Source organism: Formica exsecta, unplaced genomic scaffold (genome assembly GCF_003651465.1).
Source record: "Formica exsecta isolate Colony F162 unplaced genomic scaffold, ASM365146v1 scaffold122, whole genome shotgun sequence".
NCBI lineage: Eukaryota > Metazoa > Arthropoda > Insecta > Hymenoptera > Formicidae > Formica > Formica exsecta.
In genome coordinates this window covers 637,385-662,594 of record NW_021848556.1, presented here as the reverse complement: position 1 = coordinate 662,594, position 25,210 = coordinate 637,385, and the positions used below count along the sequence as shown (strand labels likewise).

Here is a 25,210-nt window from a genome sequence, read left to right as displayed (position 1 = left end):
ATATTTTAGATATATTACTCTACTTTTATTATACTATATAAATTTCAAACAGATAGTTACTAAGAGACCTTTTTTATGCTCCTGTAAGTATTATTACTAGATTTCTCACTTGTTTTATATTTGGTTTTTTTACGGTAAGATTATAACGGAATGATATATATATACTTGTATAAATAGAAAATTGATGTGTATTGAATATATATATAAATGTCTAAATATTTGTACAATATAGTGGTATATTATATACACAATACCACGTAAGCAAAAGAAAATAATTTTAATCGCAGATTTCTACACAAAATATATATATTATTCAAAATTATAAATTAATTATAAATTATATAAATAAATGCCTTGAATGCACGCGCGCGCGGTTTTCGGGAATAAAATATCTAGTCTATCTTAGTGGAAAGCAAAATAAAATGAACACAATTACAATAAAGGTCTATGATATAGCTCTGTTTTTTATCGTAAATTCACTTTTACAGTCTTTTATCTCACGGAATACAGTGTTATTTATAAGCTTACATAAGCGTAAAATGGCCTCCTATTCTAAACACATAAATATTGTATCACATGTAGGATCACAACAAATGTTACAAATTCCACTTGCAGATAAGTCATCTATGTTATTTAGTCATTGTAGTAATTTTGTTGAACATTTAGTAATAGGGCACTTTGAGAATTTGGATTCGTACTTTTTACCTCTAAGCATTGGTGCGGTTGTAAACACATAGTAAAAACGCGTTTTTTCATGTGTTATCAGTAAAAGTCATAGATTATTTTTTAACATTTTTGTTTATATATATATATATATATATACACACACGCCGTCTATTTCTTTTTTTCTCTTTTTTTTTTGTTTTGCTTCGAAAATATTCCTCATGGATTATATATGAGTTTAAAAAATGATATATATTTCAACAGCAGAAAAAATATATATATATATATGTACGCGTATTTTTCTGAAGAATACGGTGAAAGTTATTAAATTAATTCATCGGAAAACTAATCTAATGTAAAAAATAGATATCTGTTTTCGCGATATACATACCTCAAATGAACACTTTGCACGAGAAGTGGATTTTAGAAATATTACTATTGCACCAACTATCAGATGTTGTTTAAACACATATCTCGTGTTTATAAAATATTATATTGATCTATTGCTATGTTTTTAGTACATTTTACGAGACTCTGTCTCATCTCATGTATTGATATCAATGCCTTTATATACGATCTTTGATAGAAATTGCTACCAATTCATGATTATGATTATTTGTGTGAAAATAAGAGTATCATTAAATTTTATATAACACAATTCTTTTCGATTAAAAATATTTCTTAGAATTAGCATTAAAGAGAATAACAAATGTAAATGTACCGTAGTCAGGATTTCGAGATATATGATATATGTATATGATGTATGTGCATGTGCGCGATGTGTATGTAATATACATATATATGTATATATATAAAACATACGTATATATGTGTATATACATATAAAACATATGTATAAACGTAAGCGTGTACGTAAAATTTGATTATTTAAAATAATCAAGGAATATCACATCACAAAATATATTAATCTTCGTTTGAAGAAATGATATTAAAATCTGGTAAAATAAATGAAAAGAATTGTCGTTTGGCATCTTCATTCTTTGAATTACGACTAAATGGACTATTGCTTCATATGTAAGGATTATTTCCCCGTTTTACGCGTGGGGAATAATTAGGATAACTACTCAGATATTGATGTCGCGGACTTACTGACGGCTGTTTAGTTATACTCGCCATGGTGCAGCCCATCACAAGTTCAAATGCTCTTGATATCGTTTGATACAACAGCCATGGCCACGGCTTGGGAAATTGTGTCAGTGCCGGTTCTACACCATATCGTACAGTTTCAGCGAAGAGTCCTTAAGAACAAATTAATTATATTAGAATTATTTTACTCATACATTACCTTTAAAAGAGATATCAGTAAAACGTTTCGTTTTTACTTTTGTGTTATTGTGTTATTCTAATTATATTTAATAACTATATTAAATATATACCATATGGTCCAAAAATACGAAAGGCGTCCATGACACACAGAAGAATCCCTAGAATTGCAGTGGCACGAGTGACATTTAATACTCTTCGCACCTGAGATTTTCTAGCAGCGGCGGTGTCCGCTTCCGGTATATGCAATGGCGTGTCGGATTTTGCTCGGTTCACATACGCGATATGATTCAGTATCGAATGAAGAGTAAAATCCGTGCCCTGCAAATAATGCGCGTACATTGCTTTGTCGTGGAGTTTCAATCGACTCTAGAAAAACATCTAAAAAAACGTCGAAGAACGCATGTTTTGCTTTCTATAGATTCAGTGCGATAATAAGTCGTACCATAACTCTTGCTTCATTAGGCGTTTCAGGAAGCAAGTTAGTTTCCGCCGTGATATTCTCCGGGTCTTCAATGTTTTTGTCATTCCATGACAGATTCTTTTTGCGTGCTTTCGTCTCTTCGTCCTTTCTCTTCGAATTCATATCCTTCATCAGCGCCGCCTTCTCGCTGCAATCAGGTTGATCCGAATCTGATTCGGACTTCTCCTGCGTCTCCATCTTTACAGGTACTATACTCTGAAAGTGCGTGGGACTCCTGTCCAAGGTTCTGATGCTGATATCGCTACTTCGACGATTTATAATTAACGGCTTAATATGAACGAACTCGGAGTTACGTCGATAGCAACTCTCAGAATTTCTACGCGAGTCAGGTCGAGACGATGCGAAGCTACCAATATCGGAATTGCGTCTTGAACCTGAAATATTGTCAAACAATATGTAGATAAAAGAAAGTATTTATATAACTCTATTGTTTAAAATCTCAAACATATTCAAATTAGATGATAAATTTTGTATTTTACTTGATATTTACCCACAGGGCTGACATCCAGAACTTTAGGCAATCTAACATGTTCATTTTCGAGTGGTAACATTCTTCTAGGTGTCCGGTTACCGAAATCGCTGTTCCTCCTGAGTTTAGTCGCGAACTGCGAGCCGCGGTTCTTTTCATGGGTGAAATCGGAGCAACGTCTCAGTTCCCTGGTGCTGCCCAACGGCGTGATATTCTCCGAATATCGTCGCGATACGTTTTCGGGCGAGCGGCTTCTCTCGAGTGGCTCGTCTCCTCGCATCCTCGGCAAATGTCTAGGGCTACCTTCCGTCATGCGTCTGCATTGCGTGATCGGAGACGTATCGTCCTCGTTTACGAATCTGACGCTACACTCCGAATTTCTGCGCGACGATCTGTTGGATGTGTCGCTGCCTCGTCGACTGGCCATTGAGCTTCTGCGACTCGGACTAGACACGGTTATAATCGGCAGATTAACGGTCGACGGAGTGGGAGTGGGCGGTCTCACGTAGACCTCTGGTACTGCCGATTTCTGTTCCTGTGACGGAGATTGTACGGTGCACGTGGGTACAATCGTAACACGATTCGTTTCCTTCCGCGTCGGTTCCTCCACCTTATACACCTTGGCCGTGATCCGCGATTCTGAAATCAAAAGTCTCAGTCAGATCTACTCACATCGGGAAGACAAATTCACGATGAAGTATATTACCTTCTTCCGCGGTCGCCTCTTCCGCGCTTTTACCCGCATTCGCGGATTCACATTCCTCCGGGCCCTTCATCCTTGGGCCAAGTAAGGTGGGTACCAGCGCGGCAGCGACTGAGGTCGCCAAATTGCTATACGGCGCCAATATCGCGAGCTGCATGATACCTAAATCACGAATAAGAGTGATTCAGCTTGGAAACAAATGACATGAAAACGAACGTGGAATATGAAAGAAGTATTTTAGATATTTTAAAAAAAAGAATAAATTTGAGATATACACATGGAAAGAGTCGAACCTTTTTGATGTGCGTTCGAATTGTCCCGTGTTAACATACTGCTTGGCATGGTACGAAGCAGATGATCGACCTTGTAAGCTGCGTGCAGGAACGCGAGATATAGGAAGACGCTCCATACGAGAAACGCCGCTTGAACCACGTATTTCGCCATATAGCAATTATGAGAGGACAGAGTGATATCGCTGGCGATGATGAAGAAGAAATGCGCCGTTATAATGAGACTGAGGCAGGATTCTTTCTGTATTTTTTCCGGGCCGAATTTCAGCTGTTGCAAGTTATCCACATGAGAATCTTGTAATAGCAATATGCATTCTACATTAACTAAACTTGTTACATTTTAATATAAACACCTTCGTATGCCAATTGTATCAGGCAGAAGGCAGACGTGATGCACGGATATCCAATGTCCCATATGATCGATCCGATGACCTTTGGCATCGTCTCCTTGAGATTGTATGGATCTATGAACAGGCAAGCGGCTCGCGATGCTCCGAGTAAACATAGGAATATATTAATCGTGGACATAAACGGTCGGCTTGATATGAGAGATCTATATAAAAAGAGACAATCTTAAAGTAACTATCATCTTTCGTTAACCGTCGTCGATACGCACGACATACCTTAAATTTAGAATAGAGAAGAATGTATAAAACCCAAGTACGAAGAAGAGGCATGCAAAACCGTACGAATGCAATAGGAACATCCATCTTAAGTCTTGTTGTACCGAACCCCACGACGGAGAAGTGACCAGTGATTTGTCTAGGATTGCAGAGTTCGACGCGTTTGACACACAGTTTTGTCCGGCGACAGGCGCTGGGGTCGTTGCGTTTACATCTAATTGACAGAACACTCGAATGAGGAACGACGCGTGTATATATATATATATATATATATATATTTATATATATATATATATATGTAATAAACTATGTGTATTAAAAACTAAGATATAATGGGGATAAAAAAACTGACCAGTCCAATTAGCCAGTCTATCCATAATCTCTTGATATATCCACAGCACATCACTGAATCTTGTAGTGTCAGTTACTCTGTCTTACGATAGACAATTTAATATGTTGCCGTCTTTAAGGTAGCACACGACGTTCCGCGGGATGACGTTGGTGAAATGTGGGTAGCAGCAACAGGCTTTACCTATAGAATGGCTTGATTCACGCACCCCTTCTCACTGAATACAGCTACTGTCTCCCTTCAGTTAGGATTATTGATCTTAGTTGAAGAGAGGGTTGGAGGGGAGGCACATACATGCCCACATAAAGCACCTGGCCTGCTGGTCAGTTGTGTTTATCTTTAGAGTTTAAATGGAGCAGCGTTAAATTTATCGGTCTACGTTATGTTATGATTCACACCGGCCTTGTTATTTTTGTAAAAGGAAACTTCTGTCTTAGTTTTATCGATGTTTCCTAAGAATTATAAATTCCAATTGCGGTATAAAAGAATACTCTGGGGAACACGTACAAAGGGGATAAAAATAGTTTGATAATATATTACATATTGAACTTTTTTATTATACGAGGTAAATCTTACCCTGTAATCACAGGGCATCAGCTTTTAAAAAATCGATGTCTAAACGATTTGGAGAGAAGAGAAGAGGGAAACGCGATACAAAAACTAATACTTATTTTTTTCTAAATATCCTAGATGGCATATAATGTTTTAATTAGAAAATTATGAACAAAGTTGATATTTCTGGGTGATATAAAAAAAAGAGTAGCAATAATATAGATTAATTAAGATAATAATAATTAGAGAAATTATTTTCTATTTAGAAAAAATATGTGTGTATTTGTTTTATCTACATCATGAGATTTAATATAATACATTACAAAAATCAAGTTTGTATTAATAGATGTAAACTTTTATAAATTAACAAAGAGAGCTACAAATTAATCAAACATTAATATACAATACATATTCAAAATATTTATGGAATGAACATATTATTAGCCAACACATATTACTGCACCATCTTAATTATCATTCCTGTATCATTTACACTTATTGTCTTTTTAAAAGAATTCAAGAGAAAAATGTTTATTAAATTTGTACACCACACAATACTTGCAGCAAATCAACAGCAAATCATCTTACATAATATTAAATAGGCAGAATAGAAATATGAAGTGACATTTACAGATGAAACATTTTTTAACTTTATCTAGATAATGAATCTGTGATGAAATGTGATATATATACAGGTATCATATGGTACACGATAATGTATGTTATCATATATGGCAGATGCTTTATGGAAGCACTATCTTACATAGAAGAAAATTTTTCACTTCCCTTAATGTAGTTGACAGGCTCTGACTGCAATCAATTGTAGGAGAATGAATACAGGACTCAAAACTTCCGAATATTCCAATGTGCTTTGTCCAGAGAGCTTTTTACACAAAAGATATTTAAATACAAATACCAGAAGTAACGATATCAGACTCCACAATGCTCGTAAAATGCCCACTTTGATCATTCCCTCCATGTACATTCTTATAAATATAATTGCGCAAAAGTATGTATTCAGACCATCTGCTATAAAAAGCGGCGAGAATACTTCCCACCATCCTGACGCTCCCAAAAAATAATTATCGTCTAATTTTAAAGCTAGTAGCACAGTGAAGAATGTTAATGCAACCAAGTTGATCCATATCTCAAAGATTGTCAAGCCCAACCAATGAACAAGCTCATTCAAAGAAAAGATCATTGTAAAAATAATACAGCTTTGAGCCAGCTATATTGCGATATTATAGTGAATTAGGATATAGTAATATGCGCATAGTCTTATTGCTCAAATGCATTGTTTTGCAGAATCAGTATCAGTTTGCCTTAGATCTCAGCGCAGTAAATGGCACTCTTCTGAAAACACGTATGTGTATACCAGAGTTCAGTCTGTTGTTTACTTCATAGTCCGCGTCATCGTTCAGTGTCTCTAATTCATCTGCAAATAATAGGCATAATTAAAACTTTGTATAAATATTTATATATACAAACTTGTATACAAAAAAAAATACACATACCCACTAGAGACACAGTAGAAGTTTTTATATCAAGGTCTAAAGTTCCATGATGAATCTCCTTTAATTGCAAGGCTAAGTTGACTGCTTTAAATACAGCGGCTCCAAGACCATGGATAATTAACTCTGATGCGCCTTTGTCAAATAGTTTTTCACACTTGTATAATTGTCCCTTTAAAATAAATATATATCAATATTTTAGGAAACAAAGTTTCAAAGCAAATACATGTTTGTCTCGAATTAAAAGTATAAGAGATGATTTTTCTTTTCATCTCTTGAAGATAATACTTTGAATTCGAAATTACGTAGCATATATGCATTTCGACTTCAGAAGTTGTTTTGCAACGCTTTAAAGGTTATGATTTCCGTGAAGAGCGAGATACCTTGAAGGGAGTTTTATTGTTTACGTAGATATCCCTGCCGTTTTTCTTCAATTCGAAGGGCTGCTTCTTTCGCAGAACGTGTTTGGAATTTGACAAACTGTTTTTACGGCGCGTATTCTTTCGTTTGGGGGTGGTTTCGCTCAACCCCCTCGGATCGTCGTTCGCCTCGGCCATTCTGACATTTTTCGTGGACGGTATCACGTGGAGTTCTCGCTACTAACGGTGCGCACTGATTGGCCGCAGCCGCCGGAACTGCCGGAAGTGCGCCAATCGAATCGCGGTGTAGAAGCAGTAGAAATAGGTGACGAGTACGTGATCAAATGGGTCACTGACAACAACGCGACATAACCTGTAAAGGGGCCGGGATTCATCGATTGACGAGGGGTGGTTTACGTTGCTTTGACGGTCCTCATAAAAGCAGGCAATATTCAGTCACCATCGGGAAACACGACGAGCCAGGGCGCGATGAAGGAACCCGAAGTGGATCCGAAGAACATGATAAAGAGCAGAGAACTGCTCTACAGGCTGATGATCAGGTTGTGTATAATCGTCTCTTTCGCACGCATCCCGTTGAATTTCCAACTTCTTTGCCAGTAATGTCCTTGTAATCTTTTTCAAACGTAAATACTCGATTACATCGAATCAAGCAATGTTGATTTGCAATTATAACTTTGACGACGATGGCAATAGTGTAGAAGCAATAGGGGTTGAGTAAGTCACGTTGAATATTTCAGTCAGTTATTCTACGATGGCCATCAGACGTTAGCCGTGCAACTGTCCAACATGATACAAGCGGAACCGCCGTGTCCACCCTCGGATCGATTGCTTCATTTAATGTTAGTCGGTGCCGCGCACGAGCCGGATCGTTCCAAGAAGGATAGCAGCAACAATCTGTCCACATTCGCGTCGAGTTTCGACAACACTTTAGGACCTGGACTAGACTTGGAATTTGAGACGGAGACTCAGACTCAGGCCCCGGAACCGGCGCAGTACGAAACTGCATATGTCACATCCCATAAAGGAAATTGCAGAGCAGGAGCCTTCTCAGCGGACGGACAGTTAATAGCTACCGGCTCTGTGGATGCTTCGATCAAGATCTTGGATGTGGATAGGATGCTCGCCAAGTCCGCACCGGACGAGATGGCGCCCGGAGATCAGACCGGTGGCCATCCAGTCATAAGAACATTGTACGATCATTTGGAAGAAGTGACGTGTTTAGAGTTTCATCCTAGGGAACCTATACTTGTGTCTGGTAGCCGCGACTTCTCCGTAAAACTATTCGATTTTAGTAAAGCTAGCGTCAAAAAGGCGTTCAGAACCATCACGGATGCCGATCAAATCCGGTGCTTGTCCTTTCATCCTACTGGAGATTTCCTTATAGTCGGGACTAACCATCCAGTAGTTAGATTGTATGATGTGAATACTGCACAGTGCTTCGTGTGTAGCATACCGAGTCATCAACATACAGCTGGAATAACAAGTATAAAGTATTCACCTGACGCAAAGACTTACGCATCGGCTGGAAAGGATGGCAGCATTAAACTCTGGGATGGTGTGTCGAATCGATGTATAAATACCTTCGTGAAAGCGCACGACGGTTACGAAGTATGCTCGGTGACCTTCACGAGGAACGGCAAGGTAGTAATTCTGGTGCAAGTAATGTTGCACAAGATTTAAGATACATTGTAAATTGCAGAGGAAACATTTGTACATTTATATATTCTCCATTTGTATTGAGTAATTGTGTAATTTTGAATTTTCCAGTATTTACTATCCTCAGGAAAAGATTCCTTGATAAAGTTGTGGGAATTGTCTACTAGCAGATGTTTAATAGCATATACAGGTGCTGGAACTACAGGTAAAAATCTATGAAGGGTTTAGGTATATGTGGAATATATTTGATGCGGTATGCCTCGCGTTAACATTACAATATTACCGTAATGAATATCATGTAACTCATTGTGGGACGTTATTTCAACAGGTAAACAGGAACACAAGGCACAAGCTATCTTTAATCATACCGAAGATTATGTAATGTTTCCCGACGAAGCCACAACTTCATTGTGCGCCTGGAATTCTCGTAATGCGTCACGAAAGCAGTTACTGTCATTGGGTCACAACGGTCCTGTGAGACTAATCGTGCACTCACCAACCGCTCCCGCTTTCTTGACATGCAGTGATGATTTTAGGGCAAGATTCTGGTTTCGAAGAATGCCGACTCACTAGCGGCTTGCTATTAAAATCGGCAATTAAAGGACACTATAAGAGACCACAGAATATTTTTTCTGATAATTCCCAATTTTATGAAAAGGTAAAATTACACTGAAATCAAAGGTATATATTATGCATGTATTATAAGATTAGGCATATTATGACATCAGATATAATTATGAGAAAAATGTTACATATTTATTTTATTTTTTGTTTTATTTAGACTCTAAGAGCAAGAAACATACTTTGCACATTTTATTATTTTATTTGTGCTACAATATAAATAATATACGATTTTTGATAATACTTTTCTCTCATAATGAACTTTCATGTGAACAAGCATAAAAGAGAATCTTTTCTCTGTTTCAAAGCAGCATATATAATTAAAAATCTTAAGGATAATCTTACAAAAATTTTATAAATTATCGACTATATGTTTCACTGTGGATATAATATATAAATATACTACATATGAAAATAATTTTTAAATCAGGTAAGTAAGCGCGTCCGTAGTGTTGGCTGGCTATAAGTCGATTTAATATATACGACAGACGTTTATGAAAATAATTTTCGAAATTACTACTTCTAAAACATATAAAAACTTTAAAGCATGATTAGTCAGTACCTTCATCAAAGTTTGACTTATAAAATTATACCGATTTTAATTATTCTGTGGTGATATTCCATGGTTATTTATACTTATATTTTTAATTACTGTAGAAAACGTCACTCTTATACAATAGAACAACAAGTTGATGCAATCCCGTGCGATTTAAAATGCGTGCCAGATAATTGTATAAAACTCTCGTGTAATTTTACTTGTCAGACGAGTTTCCGAGATACATGCATATAATATCGCATCATCTTATCGATGACGTTCCGATAAAAAGTTTCGTCTTTTTCAATAATAAAAATCTCGAGGCGCGAAAAACGATAAAAGAATTTAATTCTCGCGTGTGCGTCGCTACGCGCATAGTTCGCCGCGGCGACGCCGGGCGGCGCGTCGAACTCCCGCTCTGAGGTTTGACGAGGTGTCACGTGACCCACGCTAACCGCCATCTTTCTTTATCGTATAAACAGTGCGACCGGGCGTAGCGCGAATTCTCGCCGTGGAACCGTGGATTTCCCAGTGTTTTTGAGTGATTCGCACGCGAAGAGATGTCGGACGCCAAGACGGAAACCAAGAGCGACAACAACATCGAGGATGCGTCCAAGGTAAGCGAGATGCCGGCGGTCACGTCAGGAACATCTTCGTCAAGCCGAGTTTTCATGCCGTGAGCGGCGTGTGTGCGACGGAGGCATCCCCCTTCCCTCCCCGCGGCCACGGTGACGCTCGTTACGTTCGCGCGGATTCCGGACGACGACGACGACGACGACGGCGGCGGCGGCGGCGGCTGCGGCGGCGGCTACGGCGTACGCCGTCGTTGTACGTCTACTACGCCGCGGCGTCGCGACGCGCGCCATGTGGTATCGCGCGTCGAGCGACGGCGCCGCGCGTTGTGACCGGTCGCTTGCCCGTCCGGCGATTTCTCGTAGCTGCGCCGTACGTACGTACGCACGCATATCCCCGTCTCGCATCGTCGTCGGCAAAGATGGTGGATGTTTCTTTACTCGCGCGAGCTCTCGCGAATAGATTGCTTCGCCGCTACTCTCATCTATCTTTCTCTCTTTTGCTTTTGGCCCGTACGCCGTATGATCGGCGCCGCGCAAAAAGGCGGGAAATCGCGGCGGCGTCGCGCCAGGAACGTGGCCGCGGTCGCTGGCACGGCGGTTCACGTCCGGCCGGGACGTCGTCGTCGACGGCCGGGCACGGGAGTCGCGCGCGAGGCGTAGAACATCGGAGATGATGCGGACCGCAAAATGGCGGGAAACTTGAACGAGACGATGGTCTCGGTTCAACGGTCCTCGATAATCTTATCACGCAAGCGTCCTAATTATCGTGCCGTGTCGTCCGCTTTCCTCTTCCACCGTGACTCTTAACTCTAGAATAATCTCGAGAGGCGCACGACTGCGTAACAGGCATTTTCCCAGTGTATAGATGTATGCGTAACACATACATACGAATCATGCATGTATATGTGTGTGTGTGTGTGCGTACGTGCGTACGTATGAGAGCGAGTGAATATAGGAAACTCGGTAATTTTGCAGGAACAGTCAACGGAGGAGAAACCGACTCCGACGAAAAACAAACGAAGCGGCACCAAGAGGCTCTCCACTCTCGAGAGGACCGCTCAGGAGGGTGAGGCAATCCTAAAGGTGCGTCTCGCGAGGAATCACGCGGTAATCTGAAGCAGGAAAAACTTTTCGCATCGTATCGGAGAGAGACCGGCTTATCGCATTTATCCAAAATCTCCGTAGAGGTTCCAGCGGTCAAGGTCCTCGTCTCCTTCCCCTCGCCCGTTTATTTCCCTCCGTTTTAGCCTCTCCGTCGTCGACTCTGCCTGCTGCCTACGTGAATGCATAGGGCATCGGAGTGGGAACGTTGATCGGCCGGAGAGGGGGCGACGAGGAGGGAAATAAGCGTCCTCGCACGGTGGGGCACGAGGAACCAATCGCTGCGTAGGCGCCAATTACAATTTGCTATGTATATTCTCACATGCTGTAATACTAATAAGAATTTCGAAAGAGCATGTATCTACCACAGTGGAAAGCTGATTCTAGAAATGTTAGTTAAGATTAAATGTAATTTAAATGTATAAATACGGAGTATTATTAAATTAATATATTTTGCAATTCGCGCACGGTTTTTATCGTTATGCTTTCTAATGAAAACCATTTGATATCATCTTAAATCGTATTTCTCTTCGTTTTAACTGACTCGGCGTGTTATTACAGGGTATGAACAAATCCGTCGGCGAAGTGGAAGGCAGAAGACGCACTCGCAGTTCAGCCAGAGGCCTAACTTCGACAACGCCAGTGCCATCGCCTCCCAAAAAGGAGAAAAGGGAAACGTCGACAAAGGGCGGCGGTGGTCGCGGACGTGGACGCCCCAAGAGGCAAGAGAAGAATAACGAAAACAACACCGATGAGGAAACGTCCAATAACAAAAGCGAAAAACACACGGAAGAGGAGTCTACAAAGATGGAGGTAGACGAGGAAAAGGAGGAGGGGAAAGAGGAGAAAGACAGCAAAGCGATACAGAATGAAGACAAAAACGCAGAGACCGCGGACAGTAAAGACAGTAAAGACGCTGAGAAAACGTCCGAGGCCAACTCCAAGGACGAGAAGGTAACGGAGGAGTCAGAGAACGTGGTAGACGAAGCTAAAAGCACCTCTCCCAGCGAAGAGAAGAAGCAAGAGGAGATAAAGGACAGCTCGGACTCGAGTCAAGATGCAACGGACACAGCAGCGGAAGCGCCACCTTTATCCTCATCGGATTCCCAAAATCCCTCCAACGCTGTTACTACCGAGGAAAATAAGGAATAACCTCTCTTCGCCTGTTTTACAACTACTTTTATGTAAGTAATTTATGTTTTCCACTACTATTTCAGCCGACAATATTCTAATCGCGCGAATTCTTCTTTTCGAAATACATATAATATAATGATACATATAATATCTATAATGAAATGTAGATTCTTATTGTTTAAAATTAGCGTGTAATAATTTGCAGAAAATCTGTAAAAAAGATATTAACACGAAATTTGTTTTACTATAGGAGGTACCAAGGCGGCGCACATATTGGGGTCACACAAATCCAGTCCCCCTCGTCTATTTTAACTAATTAACACCTTCTTGTCGATCGTTGCTTCAACCAGCGCATTTAGAGTTTTGCTTTTATTTTATTTCCAGACTATTATTTCCAGGTAACGCAACTTCCGGAAAATATGATAAAAAGACGTTTAAAAAAAAAGTCATAGAGTCTATTGTACTGGCATGAATTAGAGCTTCAAATTCAATTTTTCTCTATCTATATTAATTATATGTAATAATTATATACAAATATTTTTATTACTTTATATATTATATAATAATTATATATAAAGTAATAATAATGTAGGAAGAGACAACCCAGTTGTGTGTGTAGTAATATAGCTTTAATTCAGTTTGTCAGTGCAACTTGTTTCTAAAGTTTTCACGCATCGTTTAAACGGGTTTTAAACGTTGTCTTTTAGATTTTTACTGTTTGAGTCATTGCTATTCTCTTCCGCGTTGTTATCATTATTATTATTATTTTTTTTTTTTTCCTTTTCTTTTTAATAGAATGTTGAACTCTAAAGCTAATGTAGCCATGTGTATTTTTTTTTTTTTTTTTTCATTGATGAAAATGTTTATGATATACGTGTATGTATACCATGTGCATTATATCTATACATTTTTAATTTTATTCTAATCAAACAGTGAAAATTCTTCTTTTGCGCTGGTTAATTAGCGATAAGCAACGCGAGGTGTAGAGCATACGTTGTTCTCATGTACAATGATAATATTATTGTAAAATATATTTAATATGGACTTATATAGAGAGAAGAGAGTTGTTTTCAAATCAGAGCTGACATCCTGGGGTCCTATAGCATAACGAGCCTACGATTCAGATCTGGTATGAAAGTGGCTATAAAGATTAATTCGTACATAGCAAATTACTGTAATACTTTTATCGTATATAAATAGTGACTGAATGAAATGGAATATATGAGAATTATGGTAAAATGATTTCTCTTTTTCATGGATTATGCGAAAATAAAATTTCTGAGAAACGCGTCGCAGCGTTATCTGTTTTGCTTTCCTCCTTCGCATAAGTGTCCACGAATGATAATTTTTTAACCGATCATTAAACTCTGTCGCGTGTTGGTTAATCGACCAGTAAACAAACCAACACTATATTAATAAATTATACGCTCTTTCCATATTGCTTTGAAAGCGATCGGAAAGACAATTGTTTATTATCGAGTGGAAATTTTTCGTTATTATTTTTCATTCTAGATATTGTTGTGATTTTTCTAATCATTCAACGCGCTCCACTTTTCCCTTTTTCAGTTCCTTCCACCTTCCCTTCATTTTTATCAGTCCAATATTAAATATGTTAAGATTATTGTGTATTTGAACTGTGTTGCGAATGTACAGATAGATAATACGATTGATCGATGCACTATGTCTTATAGAGTTTGCTCCACTTGACGAGACACCAACGGTAACTATGCCAGAGTCTAATACAGCAAGTTTTATTATGTAAAATTGTGTAATGAGGAATAAGGATTTTTTTTTTTCGTGGAAATGCATAGGACATTTAGCTCTTGAATGCGGAAATTTTGCAAGGAAAATTAATAGTACACCGTGAAAATATACACGAAACTGTAAAGATTTCGCGGCCTCTCTAATGCCAAATAGATTTGTCGACACCAAGTAGTAGCACGAGAGTATAGTCGCTATAAGTATTTCCTTACAAGTCACGCTCCTATGTTTATGGAGATTGTACATTACGAAGAAACGTAGGACTCTATCATTCCATCTCTCTGTTTTTTTTTCTTCATTATCAATAATATCTTCCTGAGATTTACGATTGTATATAGCGAAGATCAAGTGTAATATACGTGTAAATAGTTTAACATTAAGCTTCGTGTATCACACTAGACCTTTTCTTGATTACTTTTTGTGGAATCTCAGCTCTTAGGGTGCCTCTAGCATTAGCATGTTGTACGATATACGAGTGTAGAGAATACCGGCGATTTAAAAATCAAACTCAAGCTTTGTAATGGCGATTTTATGTAGCTGTATCACTTTTAAGGTGCTTATCTTAAGGAGTAATCTTTCTTTTCACACACACACATATATATATGGGGAAGATTATTGTACGGTTCGATATTAGAATTTCCTAGAAGTATGCATATATAAGAAAGTACTCGGTTTCATTAACAATTAATCGCTGAACTTTTTAAATTTTATTGTATTAATTAATTGAAGAATTTTTTTGTTTTATTGGCGTTCTTATAGCTTTATTCATCAGAGACTTTTAATATATTTTAAATCCAAATCCATATATATAGATATGTATTTATATGAATATCTTTCTTTTATTTAAACTTCAATAAATTTCTAATAATATATATCATACTATTGATCGTTGACATACATTTTGTCGAATACTGTGTAATATTATAATTTGTATCGATAATATTAAATATCTCTCTTTAACTCCTTGAATTTCTTTTTTGTTGCTCTAAAACTAAATAACAATACTGTAAAAGAAATATTAAATAATGAACAAGTTAATTTTGTTAATGCAATTTATATTATAAATACATTAATATATATGATCTTTCAAGCTTTAACGTAAAAGTAAGGATATGTGACTGTTTATATTTATTATTATTGTAATTAATATGGATTCAAATCCAATATATATTATATTATAAAGACAAGTCTTTGGACAAACTAATGTATACTGTAGAATTGAAATATCATCTTATTAGTGATACAGATAAAATAATGAAAATTTCGTCGTAAAATCTTGTATAACTTATCTTTTTTGTTTCGTGTAATTTTTTAACCATATTATGACATAAGATCCTTTTTAACACGAGATGATTTTTTTTTTTCATGTTTCTCGTAATCTGTGTCATAAATGATATCGATCTCTTTGTTATATTATATAATATTATATATTTTTATTATATGGTAAAGGTGTAAGCATCATGATGGCAGTCATTCCGCGTATTCTCATTCTTTGCCCTATATTGGCTTTTGTAAGTAAATTGCTTCGATTAATAAAACCTGGAAAAAGTGCATTGTTACATTTCCTTCTCCGGTAAAACTGAGCGGCGGAGCGAATATTTCGATACGTTGCGTAATCTCATTGAAATACGAGTATACTTACAGAAATTCCAGATAACATTGCTGACGCTGACGTGTGCGTTAACGATATCATACAGTTTATTCGTCGATCGCAATATAACATAGACTGCATTCTGATGTTTATTGCCAGTATTAAAAATCTATATAGTTACTATATAGTTTACATCACGTGCATTATAGATTTTCAGTACTGTCAGTGAATATTGGAACACAGCCTTGGTATATATTCTCTCTCAATAGTTTGCTCATCACGATTTATCGTAGCGAGATTTTATTGCGTTGATAGTTTGGATTGAATGGATCTCGCTTAGCTATCACTATCGATTACACGAGGCAGGTAATTACAGAAAATCACAGTGAACGATCTCTTTGGCTTCTAACGATGATATTAGAATGACGAATCATAAGCAATTAATTTGCTTTACAATATTGTTCTTACTTTTCAATAATTAACCTGAATCTCTATAAATACTCCAAAAAATTATTGCTACACAATAGTTAATTTTAATCTATTTCAACTATTTTTAATTTTACTGCAGTAAATCTTATGTTTTATAGTTATAACCTCAGGTCTTCAAAATCTCTTTTTCAGTGAATAAACTCTATGATTAATCACGCTAAATGTTATTCTCACTTTTGTTACTGCAGTAAATCTTACAATTATTCTCAGTCTTCAGGTAAATATATCACGTATGATTTAAAGCGAACCTTTCGGAGTGGTACATTGTCCATTAGAAGACGGCTCCACCATCTGCGCTTGCGGCGGAGCTGAAGCTGCGCATTGCATATAAGGCTGTGGTCCCAATACTGGATTCCATTGTTCTTGCACGTGCGGCGGCAACATAGCATGATACTGCATTGGCTGTGGATACATCACAGGATGCGAATACAGCATCGGCTGGCCCGCTGTTGGCGGATGACTCGGTGAGTAAGGACTTTCTGTTGGCGAGTAAAGATGTTGCGGATACGACGGCATAGTCGCGTTCTCGGCCGCATCGACGTGCTGAGGTGGTAAATATGACGGCACTGGTACATAGCTACCGTTTCCCGGTGGTGTAGTGTGATGGCATTTCCTGATACGGTACCGGAGAAGAGAATACACCCGGCGGCGGTGGCGCATATTGCGGTGATGCGTAAGCGTTCGGCGCATTAGACATTACTTGATGCAACATCGGATCCCAAGATCGGCCATGCTGTATCACGTGCGTATCGTTTCTACACGTGTCGTATGCCGCGCCGTATTGCTGACTCGGGTGCTGCTGCATCGAATACATCGATCCACGATTCTGCTGGCGATTTCGCATCCTGTTGCCTGTGCCTGGGAAAATAAGTATTTTTACATATAATCATCGCAAACTTTTGCACAACTGAAAAACTGAGGTGAATGATCTCAAATAAATCATTACAAGAAAAAACATATGTATAATATTGAGGTAAGTGTTAATACTATACTCTTTAAACTTTTATATTCTCGTAAGCTTCTCGATTTTAAACTGCTTTATTCCGTATTCGTAATGGTTTGATGCATATGTATAGAAGAATGAAGATATCATGCATGAAATAAATTTAGAATAAAAAAGTGAAAAATGGAAAATATCTCAAGAATGAGGAAGTAAATACGGAGAGAATGACTGTAATAGTTTACTTTTCAAATAACCACAACAGGACTGATTAAAACCGATTCAGATTTAGTGTATTAATGATTTAATAATCATTACAAAAATATTGCATATTATCTGTCTAAATTTTTATGATATACAGAAAGTCTCAAAACTATTTTTTATGATAGATTCACAATGGCCAATTTCTGAATTTGATCAATACTTCCATTAAAAAATAAAAGCGATTCCAAATTTGTCATTAAAAGAATTTTTTATCATTTATGATACCCTGTATATATTTTGTAATGTTTTCTTAAAACATTAGGAAAGATTAAATTTATTTGATCCAAAGCACTTTTTTTGGAAAGTGAACTCAATTATTATCTCAAAGAAAGAACCTAAAATTTAAATTTATATATAATTAATTTTGCTACTACCTTTAGCAGTTCCAGTCTGTTTTCCTTTCTGTGCAACTTGATATGAGGGATCTTTTCCACTTAAACTTTTCAGTCCTTGCTTCGGCTGCCTTGCATTCTGTGCACTATTCATGCTCTGATGCGAAGTGTTGGAAATATCATCATTAGCACCTGCTCCTTCACTATACGTTAGCGAACAATTCTGCATCCCGTTAACAAGATGCTCCATTTCTTCTTGCATACATGGAACATCTGTCAAAGAAATTTATTAATGATAATATTGCAATATTGATTTTTTATATGGATGTTTATCGATATATAAATTACTATTCATACGAGCATTTCCCGATGGTGCTCCTAGAGGTTGCACGCCGTGATGACCCGGCCCATACATCATAGGTCCATAATAAGTTGGGTTTAAGGTACGAAAAGTATCCTGTAAAAAAAATTGTATTAGTTTAATATTTAATATGATAAATTACAGTGCTCTTTTCCACTATGTTATTACAATACCTCCAAATGTAGCAGGTGTAGATTATAAAAGAAATTAGATGCGAATGTATCTGAAAAAAAGAAAAAGAAATATAAACGAAAACAAGTATTATTCATGAGAAGACATGATGACTGGTAATGAAAACATATAACTAATATATATTACATGCAATCACAATTACATTTTTGTTACGCTATAATACATACGATCCATTTGATTGTGCTCTCCAAAATTCCCTGGCATGTATGGATAAACGGAGTATGTATTGCCATTATCTGCGACAACATAAGATACATTCGGATTGCCGCCCATGTCGACTTGTTGGTTACCTGCAATTAATATTTCACTTATTGTCAAGCAGAAAGATTTTGAGATAAACTTTGCGAAAAATTTATTAAAAGTCTTTACATTCAACTATCGATATATTTATGCAATTTTTAACAAATTTATTCGTTATCTGCTGTCAATAGTATATCAATAATATATCGATATGACATGTAAATATATCGTCGATCGCCAATTATTGAATGTGTTATGTTTTATAAAATGATTTAAAAAAAAAAATATAGAATTATATCTATAAATATTATAATTTTAGTATACTTTTTCTTAATTTATTTAAAAAAGAAATGAGAATCTAAATGCAAACGTTTTGGAAAGCTTCCGAGATTTATTTTTTAATATTTTAAATTATAATATATGCGAGATAATGTTATTTATTTAAAACTTTTGTCTTTGCACAGCAATAATATTAAATTATGATAGCAGAAGTCATGTAACTTTTTTTCTTGCATTTTCTTTTATACCCTCTGTCATTTGCATTCAATAATGTAGATTGATGAAATACATCAATAACTCCTATTTTTATCCTGTATTAGTAAATACAGGTATAATTCATTCTGCAAAATTTCCAAATATAAAATGTAAATGACCCTTACAAGTGATTAGATTTTCACATCAGAAAATTTGTAGCTATTCGAACCAAAAAAAGAATCTTTGATATATTTTATTAATCTACACTATTGAATATGCGCGATATGCAAAAAAATTAATTTTATTCGATATATTGCAATGATATAATGCACAAGAGAAAAACTTATTCAAATTTCAATACCACATCAGTAAGGCATCAAGAGCCTTAAGAATACTTACCATCGCAAGGTGAACAATAATTCTCATCTAACACTTTTAGTTTTGTGCATGAATTCTGAAGACTATTACGAGAATTATTAGATCTTTCAGTTTTGTTTCTTGCAGTATTGTTCACTTTTCTAAATACTGCTTTTTTATGCTCTTCTCCTACTTTTTGCGCTACACTGTTTGACACTATGGACTGTGAATTGTTGAGTGTAACCATCACAGGCAAGCTGTTAGCTTCTTCCTACAAATAAAAAGCAAACATGGAAAAGCATTTCAATATTTCTGAATACAACATTAAAATCTTGCTTACATTTGTCGTATGATCACAATAATCTTCTACAGACTGATTCTCTGTTTGGCATTGATCTATTGCACTGTAAGCGATTGTAAAACAAAAAAATTTTTAATTGAATTTGGAATATGTTTATTAAACCGTACAATTTTTCATTTTATACTTTATTTATTATATAATTATTTTTACTTTTTACATATGTTATAATTTTGCATGTATGCAATCAAAATACGTACGAAAGTTCGTAGTTTTGCTCATCAGTTCTAGTTTTATCAACATCATTGATATCGTCACTATCAACATTATTATTATTATTGTCATCGTTATTCACTAATGTATTTTTATTTGCATTACTTGTTCCATGTACCATATTTATGGTGCCTTTTTTCTTTCGCGAGAATGAGTTATATGATTTATTCCATCGTCGACCTAACAAGATGCAAAATAAAGATCAATTAGCTGTACACAGAAAAATAATATCAGAATATATGATTCAATATACTAACTTGAATCTGAATTAACCGAATGATTTCTATTGACTGCTACCCAATTTTTCTGCCTATTTTTCCTCACTACAGGTAATGGTTTTAGAGCATCATATGGGACAAATTTTTTCTCTCCGAGGTCTTTGATAAAGACTAAGACCGGTTCTCTATTTGTATGCATTTCTTGTATATAACCATGGAGCCAAAGGGGCCCCTGCTTCAATTTTTGCTGTTCAGTCTTACTGTTACTCTCACTAGCACTACGATCTGACGAATTAGCGCACAAACTTTTGTTATTATTTCTGTCACATTGTTCTAAATCGTTTATACTGATTTCTATCAAACATTTGCCACCGACTTGAAGCTCATTACTGTTGTACCTATTCCAGCCTGCGGATTTTACCTCTGCATACAAATAATTTCATTTTTAAATATTCCGTTTTTGTTCAAGATATAAAGAAATATATAAGTTTCTTATTTTTTTATCTATGATTTATTATATATATAAAATACCTCGTTTCAATTCGTGCCATATGTCTAACTCTATGTTGCGATAATAATCGGGAGCTAGCGCTTTTGCAACTTTATAAGGAATTGGTGGTGCTCCCTTCCAATCGGATTGCACTTCATCTGTGTCATTATGTTCATTCTTCACTTTTTTGTATAAATCTTCAATCAATTGTCTGAATAAAGATATATCTCATTATAAAAAGAAAAATAATTTGTATCTTTTTTTAATATTTACTTGTAGATTGCAATAATTGTTATAATTGCAATCATGACATATATTGAGATTTAATTAAGTAACTTACTCTCTAATATCAAGATTTCCCTTCTGAAAAAATTTGTCATGTCTAAATGCAGAATTTCGATTATGTAGCATTTTATCCGCAACAGTCTTTATGTTAGGCATTTGATACAAATACCTATATACAACTTCATAAACAATAGCTATCAAGAAAAAAAGGGAAAAAAAACGAAGATTATCATTATTTTGAAAAAACAATTCGAAGAAAAAAAAGAAACTCTTGCCATATAGGCACAGAGTAACACATATCAATAGAAATGTCTACATACATTGGCAGTAAGCAGCCGATTGGACAAAAGCCATTGGATAAACAGGTTCGTATTGCTTCGGTTCTGTGTGACATAGCAATATAACGCCTTTTTTGAAACCATTATTAGTAACATTCTCACATATCTGCTTTTCTCCAACAAATATGATTATGTCTCTTTTATAAAGCAGGGACAAGGCACGAATTTCGTTTGGGCCTCCCCACTCTGTGAAGCACTGCATTTCTTTCACATAATAATCAAATGATGTTGTCATAGACTAAAAAAAGAAAGAAAAAAAAAAGAAATAAGAAGACGTGTCACAATATTCTCAATAGAACAATGCTATATGAAATAGATACTTACATCCGTGAACAATTGCCTTTTTTTCATCATAAAATCTGTACATTCTTTTCTCACTCGCAAATGATAATGTTGAGTATGATACACCTGTTCACTGATCGCCCTGAATAAGCAGGTCGGATCTCTGGGAGTAGGCTTTCTGAAATAACCTTCCTTAGCTAGCCATTGATCTACTGGCTCCAGCGTTCGTTTCGACATTCTTCTAGTTGATACCACCATGTGCCTCAATTCAATAAACTGCTAAAGATTTTGAGACGTGTCTAGCTAACAAAACATTTAAATTTTTCTCAGATTCACCTCTTTATCTTATCATTTTCTATTTTTACACAATGTTAGATATTATCAATCTTTTTTTTACTATATTTTATTGTACTATGCAGAATGGCACAATTTAAATGACCACTTCTTTTTATAAAAAATCTTTTTTAACACATAATAAATACAATAATTCTCAAATTTAGTGGTTCTAATCAAATTCTATTTATATTCTTGGTGATAGATTTTATATTTATAATAGTTGATATTTCAATGATTATTATATATTATATTATATTGAGATTAGCAATATCTGAGAATAAACATTGGCAGATATTAATCAAAATTTTTTCCAATTGTTTTCTCAACTTTGTGTTTACCATATATTAAAATTGGAACATAAAAGATTAGAAAATATAAACAAGCAAGATATGTATCTGCTTCACAAAAATAAAATAATAACAAATAACTTATTTTAATTTGTCATAATTAATGAATCACACAGATTTATTGCTTTATTATGGCACAAGAATTATTAATTTTAATTAATTTTTAAAGTTAATGCTTTCGTAGTAATACTATAAATTAACATTAACAGTCTGTCTTACTACAGCTAGAACTTTGTGTGATATATTAAAATTAGAAATATAGCCTCTTTTAAATAAAATGTGTTTCTGTTAAACAGAAAACACTACGTAAATAAAGTAAATGATTGTACAAAACAAAATAAATCTTATTTCGCACGCGTAAAAAATACATATATATATATATATATATAAAATACGTAAACTGGATCAAATTTCACCGGAAAAAAAAATCTTAAGAGAGATCTCCTATATAATCAAACCATTATTTTGCGTAATGAATCACAAAATATGGATATGATTATAAAAAACAGGACAAGATCGACAATTTTTTCGTAAGAGTTCAGTTTCCAAACAAGATAATAAAAATTAATTTCTGTTGGAAAAATTTTTCGTCGCACAAGAGGCAACGTTATATCGCTACGACAAAAAAGACAAAGTACGATTGCACTTCGAGTTAATGCTTTCGTAGTAATACTATAAATTAACATTAACAGTCTGTCTTACTACAGCTAGAACTTTGTGTGATATGTTAAAATTAGAAATATAGCCTCTTTTAAATAAAATGTGTTTCTGTTAAACAGAAAACACTACGTAAATAAAGTAAATGATTGTACAAAACAAAATAAATCTTATTTCGCACGCGTAAAAAATACATATATATATATATATATATATAAAAAGTATCAATGGATTATCTAATATATATATATATATATATATATATAATATACATCCACACTTTTTTGAAGGGCCACAGTAAACGCGAATCGGCAAATTCTTTCGTCTTTCGACTTTCGATGCTTCGCAAAATTCAAGGTCGGGAAAAATCTGTTATCAGAAAAGATGGAGGTTTCGTCCTCTCGAAATCGGCAAGTTTCATCGGTCCTCGCGAAAATCGTAAGAATTGGTCTTCCAAGAGAGATCAATCTTCGCGAAATGTAAGGAGACTGAGAGAGAAAGATTGATCTCGCGCAAAAGATTCACGTTACTCCCTCACCTGCAATCTCGGCCAAACGATAGTCAGATCCTCTCGTCAAACAACGGCCATTTGACTTTTGAAACACAATACATGCCACACTTTACCCTTGAACCTTCACCTCTTTCCCCTTCCCCCTCCTATCGTCGTTTTACACGAAGTTCTCTAATTCGCTACTATTCGCTCTCACCTGTTAAACGATCGTGCATACGATTGTGATATCGATCGTATCAATTATAATCATTAATCATATTGACTTGCATCTGTACCTTGCATAAATCCACTTACTTGAACATTCTGTTGATTACGTTCACGCCGACACAACGGGCAACGGGCGTTCAAAGCGAATTAAGAAAAATCTTCGTAGAGAGTGCGCGATAAGATAGATAGAATACAAGTTAGTTATTCACGGTCTTACTTCTTGTGCGATGATCGTGTTTTCAAAGCACGGAACAGCGATAATGAAGATTCATCGATAGGATTCGGATGTCGTCACGCGATATCTCGTGTCCCTGCAGAGAGCGAAGCCCCTCGAAATAAACACATAGGTCAAATCGGCGGATACAAAAAAAAAGTGCGACGAGTGAAATCCTTGTGTATATAAGAAGCTGACAGGCGCGCTTGATTGGCCGACAATGCGAGCCAATCGTGCATTTTCAGTAATCCGACTTCCTCTCCCCCGCCCCGGCTAAACAAGTAGACGGGCGCCAAATTTCAATTCTATCCTAACTTCTATTTCACCTTGAAGAAAAATAGATAGCTCTTCAGAGAAAAGGTATCCTATAAATATTTTATTAGCACTTTACTTAATTAATGTATTATATTTTTTCCTTTGTATATTAATCTTATAAATGTTTATTTTTTATATATACATTATATATAAATTTTATTTCAATTTAAAACTATATTGAAAAAATGGAAAAATAGGATTCGTTTCTTTTAATCCTTGATATATTTTATCTTATAAAGAATTAATGTGCGCTTAATTGACGTTGATTATTTTGTAAATCTATTATGTTAATTTACCCGTGCTTCTTTTAAAAGCTCAATTTTGTATATTATCGTATATTATAAATTATATTGCCTAAAGAGAAATTCTATATAGAAAATTATTAATATAATAATAATATATAATACTAATATTCTTCACATCACATTTAGCGCTAATGTGATCAAAAATATTGTTATACACGACAAGTAAAGTTCATATATGCTTAAAGTTAAAATACATTTAAACA

General features: G+C 35.7%; 6 protein-coding genes across 8 annotated transcripts; 2 read left to right on the top strand and 4 right to left on the bottom strand.

The window, feature by feature from the left end:
- Positions 1-862: 862 nt before the first annotated feature.
- Positions 863-4,230, bottom strand: LOC115245543 (the record flags this gene model as incomplete). Its single annotated transcript, XM_029823915.1, has 6 exons — positions 863-1,922; positions 2,061-2,268; positions 2,393-2,805; positions 2,922-3,539; positions 3,607-3,765; positions 3,897-4,230. Coding segments are annotated over 6 exons (1,962 nt in total), but the record flags the coding sequence as incomplete, so codon positions are not given.
- Positions 4,231-5,671: 1,441 nt separating this feature from the next.
- Positions 5,672-7,512, bottom strand: LOC115244861 (transmembrane protein 203). The gene is made up of 3 exons (XM_029822856.1): positions 7,312-7,512; positions 6,932-7,100; positions 5,672-6,852 (listed from the first exon to the last, which is right to left on the bottom strand). The coding sequence occupies exon 3, from the start codon at positions 6,616-6,618 to the stop codon at positions 6,205-6,207; it is 414 nt and encodes a 137-aa protein (XP_029678716.1). The 5' UTR covers positions 6,619-6,852; positions 6,932-7,100; positions 7,312-7,512; the 3' UTR covers positions 5,672-6,204.
- LOC115245542 (ribonuclease P protein subunit p20) lies at positions 6,731-7,485 on the bottom strand. Its single transcript, XM_029823914.1, has 3 exons — positions 7,312-7,485; positions 6,932-7,100; positions 6,731-6,852 (listed from the first exon to the last, which is right to left on the bottom strand). The coding sequence occupies exons 1-3, from the start codon at positions 7,483-7,485 to the stop codon at positions 6,731-6,733; spliced, it is 465 nt and encodes a 154-aa protein (XP_029679774.1).
- Positions 7,513-7,588: 76 nt separating the features above from the next.
- On the top strand, positions 7,589-9,912 carry LOC115244756 (cleavage stimulation factor subunit 1). 2 transcript variants are annotated; one of them, XR_003885424.1, is made up of 5 exons: positions 7,589-7,847; positions 8,046-8,949; positions 9,076-9,169; positions 9,293-9,622; positions 9,746-9,912. XR_003885424.1 is itself a non-coding variant. In XM_029822685.1 (4 exons), exons 1-4 carry the CDS (start codon positions 7,777-7,779, stop codon positions 9,535-9,537), a joined length of 1,314 nt encoding a protein of 437 aa, XP_029678545.1. In that variant the 5' UTR covers positions 7,589-7,776; the 3' UTR covers positions 9,538-9,912. The 2 variants fall into 2 exon arrangements, 1 of the variants encoding a protein (XP_029678545.1); XM_029822685.1 differs by having other exon boundaries at positions 9,293-9,912.
- Positions 9,913-10,397: 485 nt separating this feature from the next.
- Positions 10,398-14,218, top strand: LOC115244830 (protein gar2-like). 2 transcript variants are annotated; one of them, XM_029822826.1, is made up of 4 exons: positions 10,398-10,737; positions 11,671-11,778; positions 12,358-12,980; positions 13,181-14,218. In XM_029822826.1, the coding sequence occupies exons 1-3, from the start codon at positions 10,681-10,683 to the stop codon at positions 12,946-12,948; spliced, it is 756 nt and encodes a 251-aa protein (XP_029678686.1). In that variant the 5' UTR covers positions 10,398-10,680; the 3' UTR covers positions 12,949-12,980; positions 13,181-14,218. The 2 variants fall into 2 exon arrangements, with proteins under 2 accessions (XP_029678686.1, XP_029678677.1); XM_029822817.1 differs by having other exon boundaries at positions 11,671-11,802.
- LOC115244747 lies at positions 13,761-24,536 on the bottom strand. The gene is given in 15 exon segments (XM_029822674.1): positions 13,761-17,360; positions 17,362-17,629; positions 18,350-18,580; positions 18,665-18,764; positions 18,842-18,891; positions 19,028-19,150; positions 19,974-20,202; positions 20,272-20,335; positions 20,490-20,682; positions 20,760-21,143; positions 21,252-21,421; positions 21,551-21,689; positions 21,816-22,071; positions 22,158-22,414; positions 24,391-24,536. Coding segments are annotated over 14 exon segments (2,775 nt in total). The 5' UTR covers positions 22,374-22,414; positions 24,391-24,536; the 3' UTR covers positions 13,761-17,008.
- Positions 24,537-25,210: the final 674 nt, after the last annotated feature.

Excerpts from the sequence above, each read along its gene's own strand:
- LOC115244861 (XM_029822856.1), bottom strand. The coding sequence starts at position 6,618 with ATGATCTTTTCTTTGAATGAGCTTGTTCATTGGTTGGGCTTGACAATC.
- LOC115245542 (XM_029823914.1), bottom strand. The coding sequence starts at position 7,485 with ATGGCCGAGGCGAACGACGATCCGAGGGGGTTGAGCGAAACCACCCCC. Across the intron at positions 7,101-7,311 it reads ACAATAAAACTCCCTTCAAG|GGACAATTATACAAGTGTGA; the intron begins GTATCTCGCTCT and ends TTTATTTTAAAG. Across the intron at positions 6,853-6,931 it reads TTCTACTGTGTCTCTAGTGG|ATGAATTAGAGACACTGAAC; the intron begins GTATGTGTATTT and ends TATTATTTGCAG.
- LOC115244830 (XM_029822817.1), top strand. The coding sequence starts at position 10,681 with ATGTCGGACGCCAAGACGGAAACCAAGAGCGACAACAACATCGAGGAT. Across the intron at positions 10,738-11,670 it reads ACATCGAGGATGCGTCCAAG|GAACAGTCAACGGAGGAGAA; the intron begins GTAAGCGAGATG and ends GTAATTTTGCAG. Across the intron at positions 11,803-12,357 it reads GTCTCGCGAGGAATCACGCG|GGTATGAACAAATCCGTCGG; the intron begins GTAATCTGAAGC and ends GTGTTATTACAG.
- LOC115244756 (XM_029822685.1), top strand. The coding sequence starts at position 7,777 with ATGAAGGAACCCGAAGTGGATCCGAAGAACATGATAAAGAGCAGAGAA. Across the intron at positions 7,848-8,045 it reads CTCTACAGGCTGATGATCAG|TCAGTTATTCTACGATGGCC; the intron begins GTTGTGTATAAT and ends TGAATATTTCAG. Across the intron at positions 9,170-9,292 it reads TACAGGTGCTGGAACTACAG|GTAAACAGGAACACAAGGCA; the intron begins GTAAAAATCTAT and ends TTATTTCAACAG.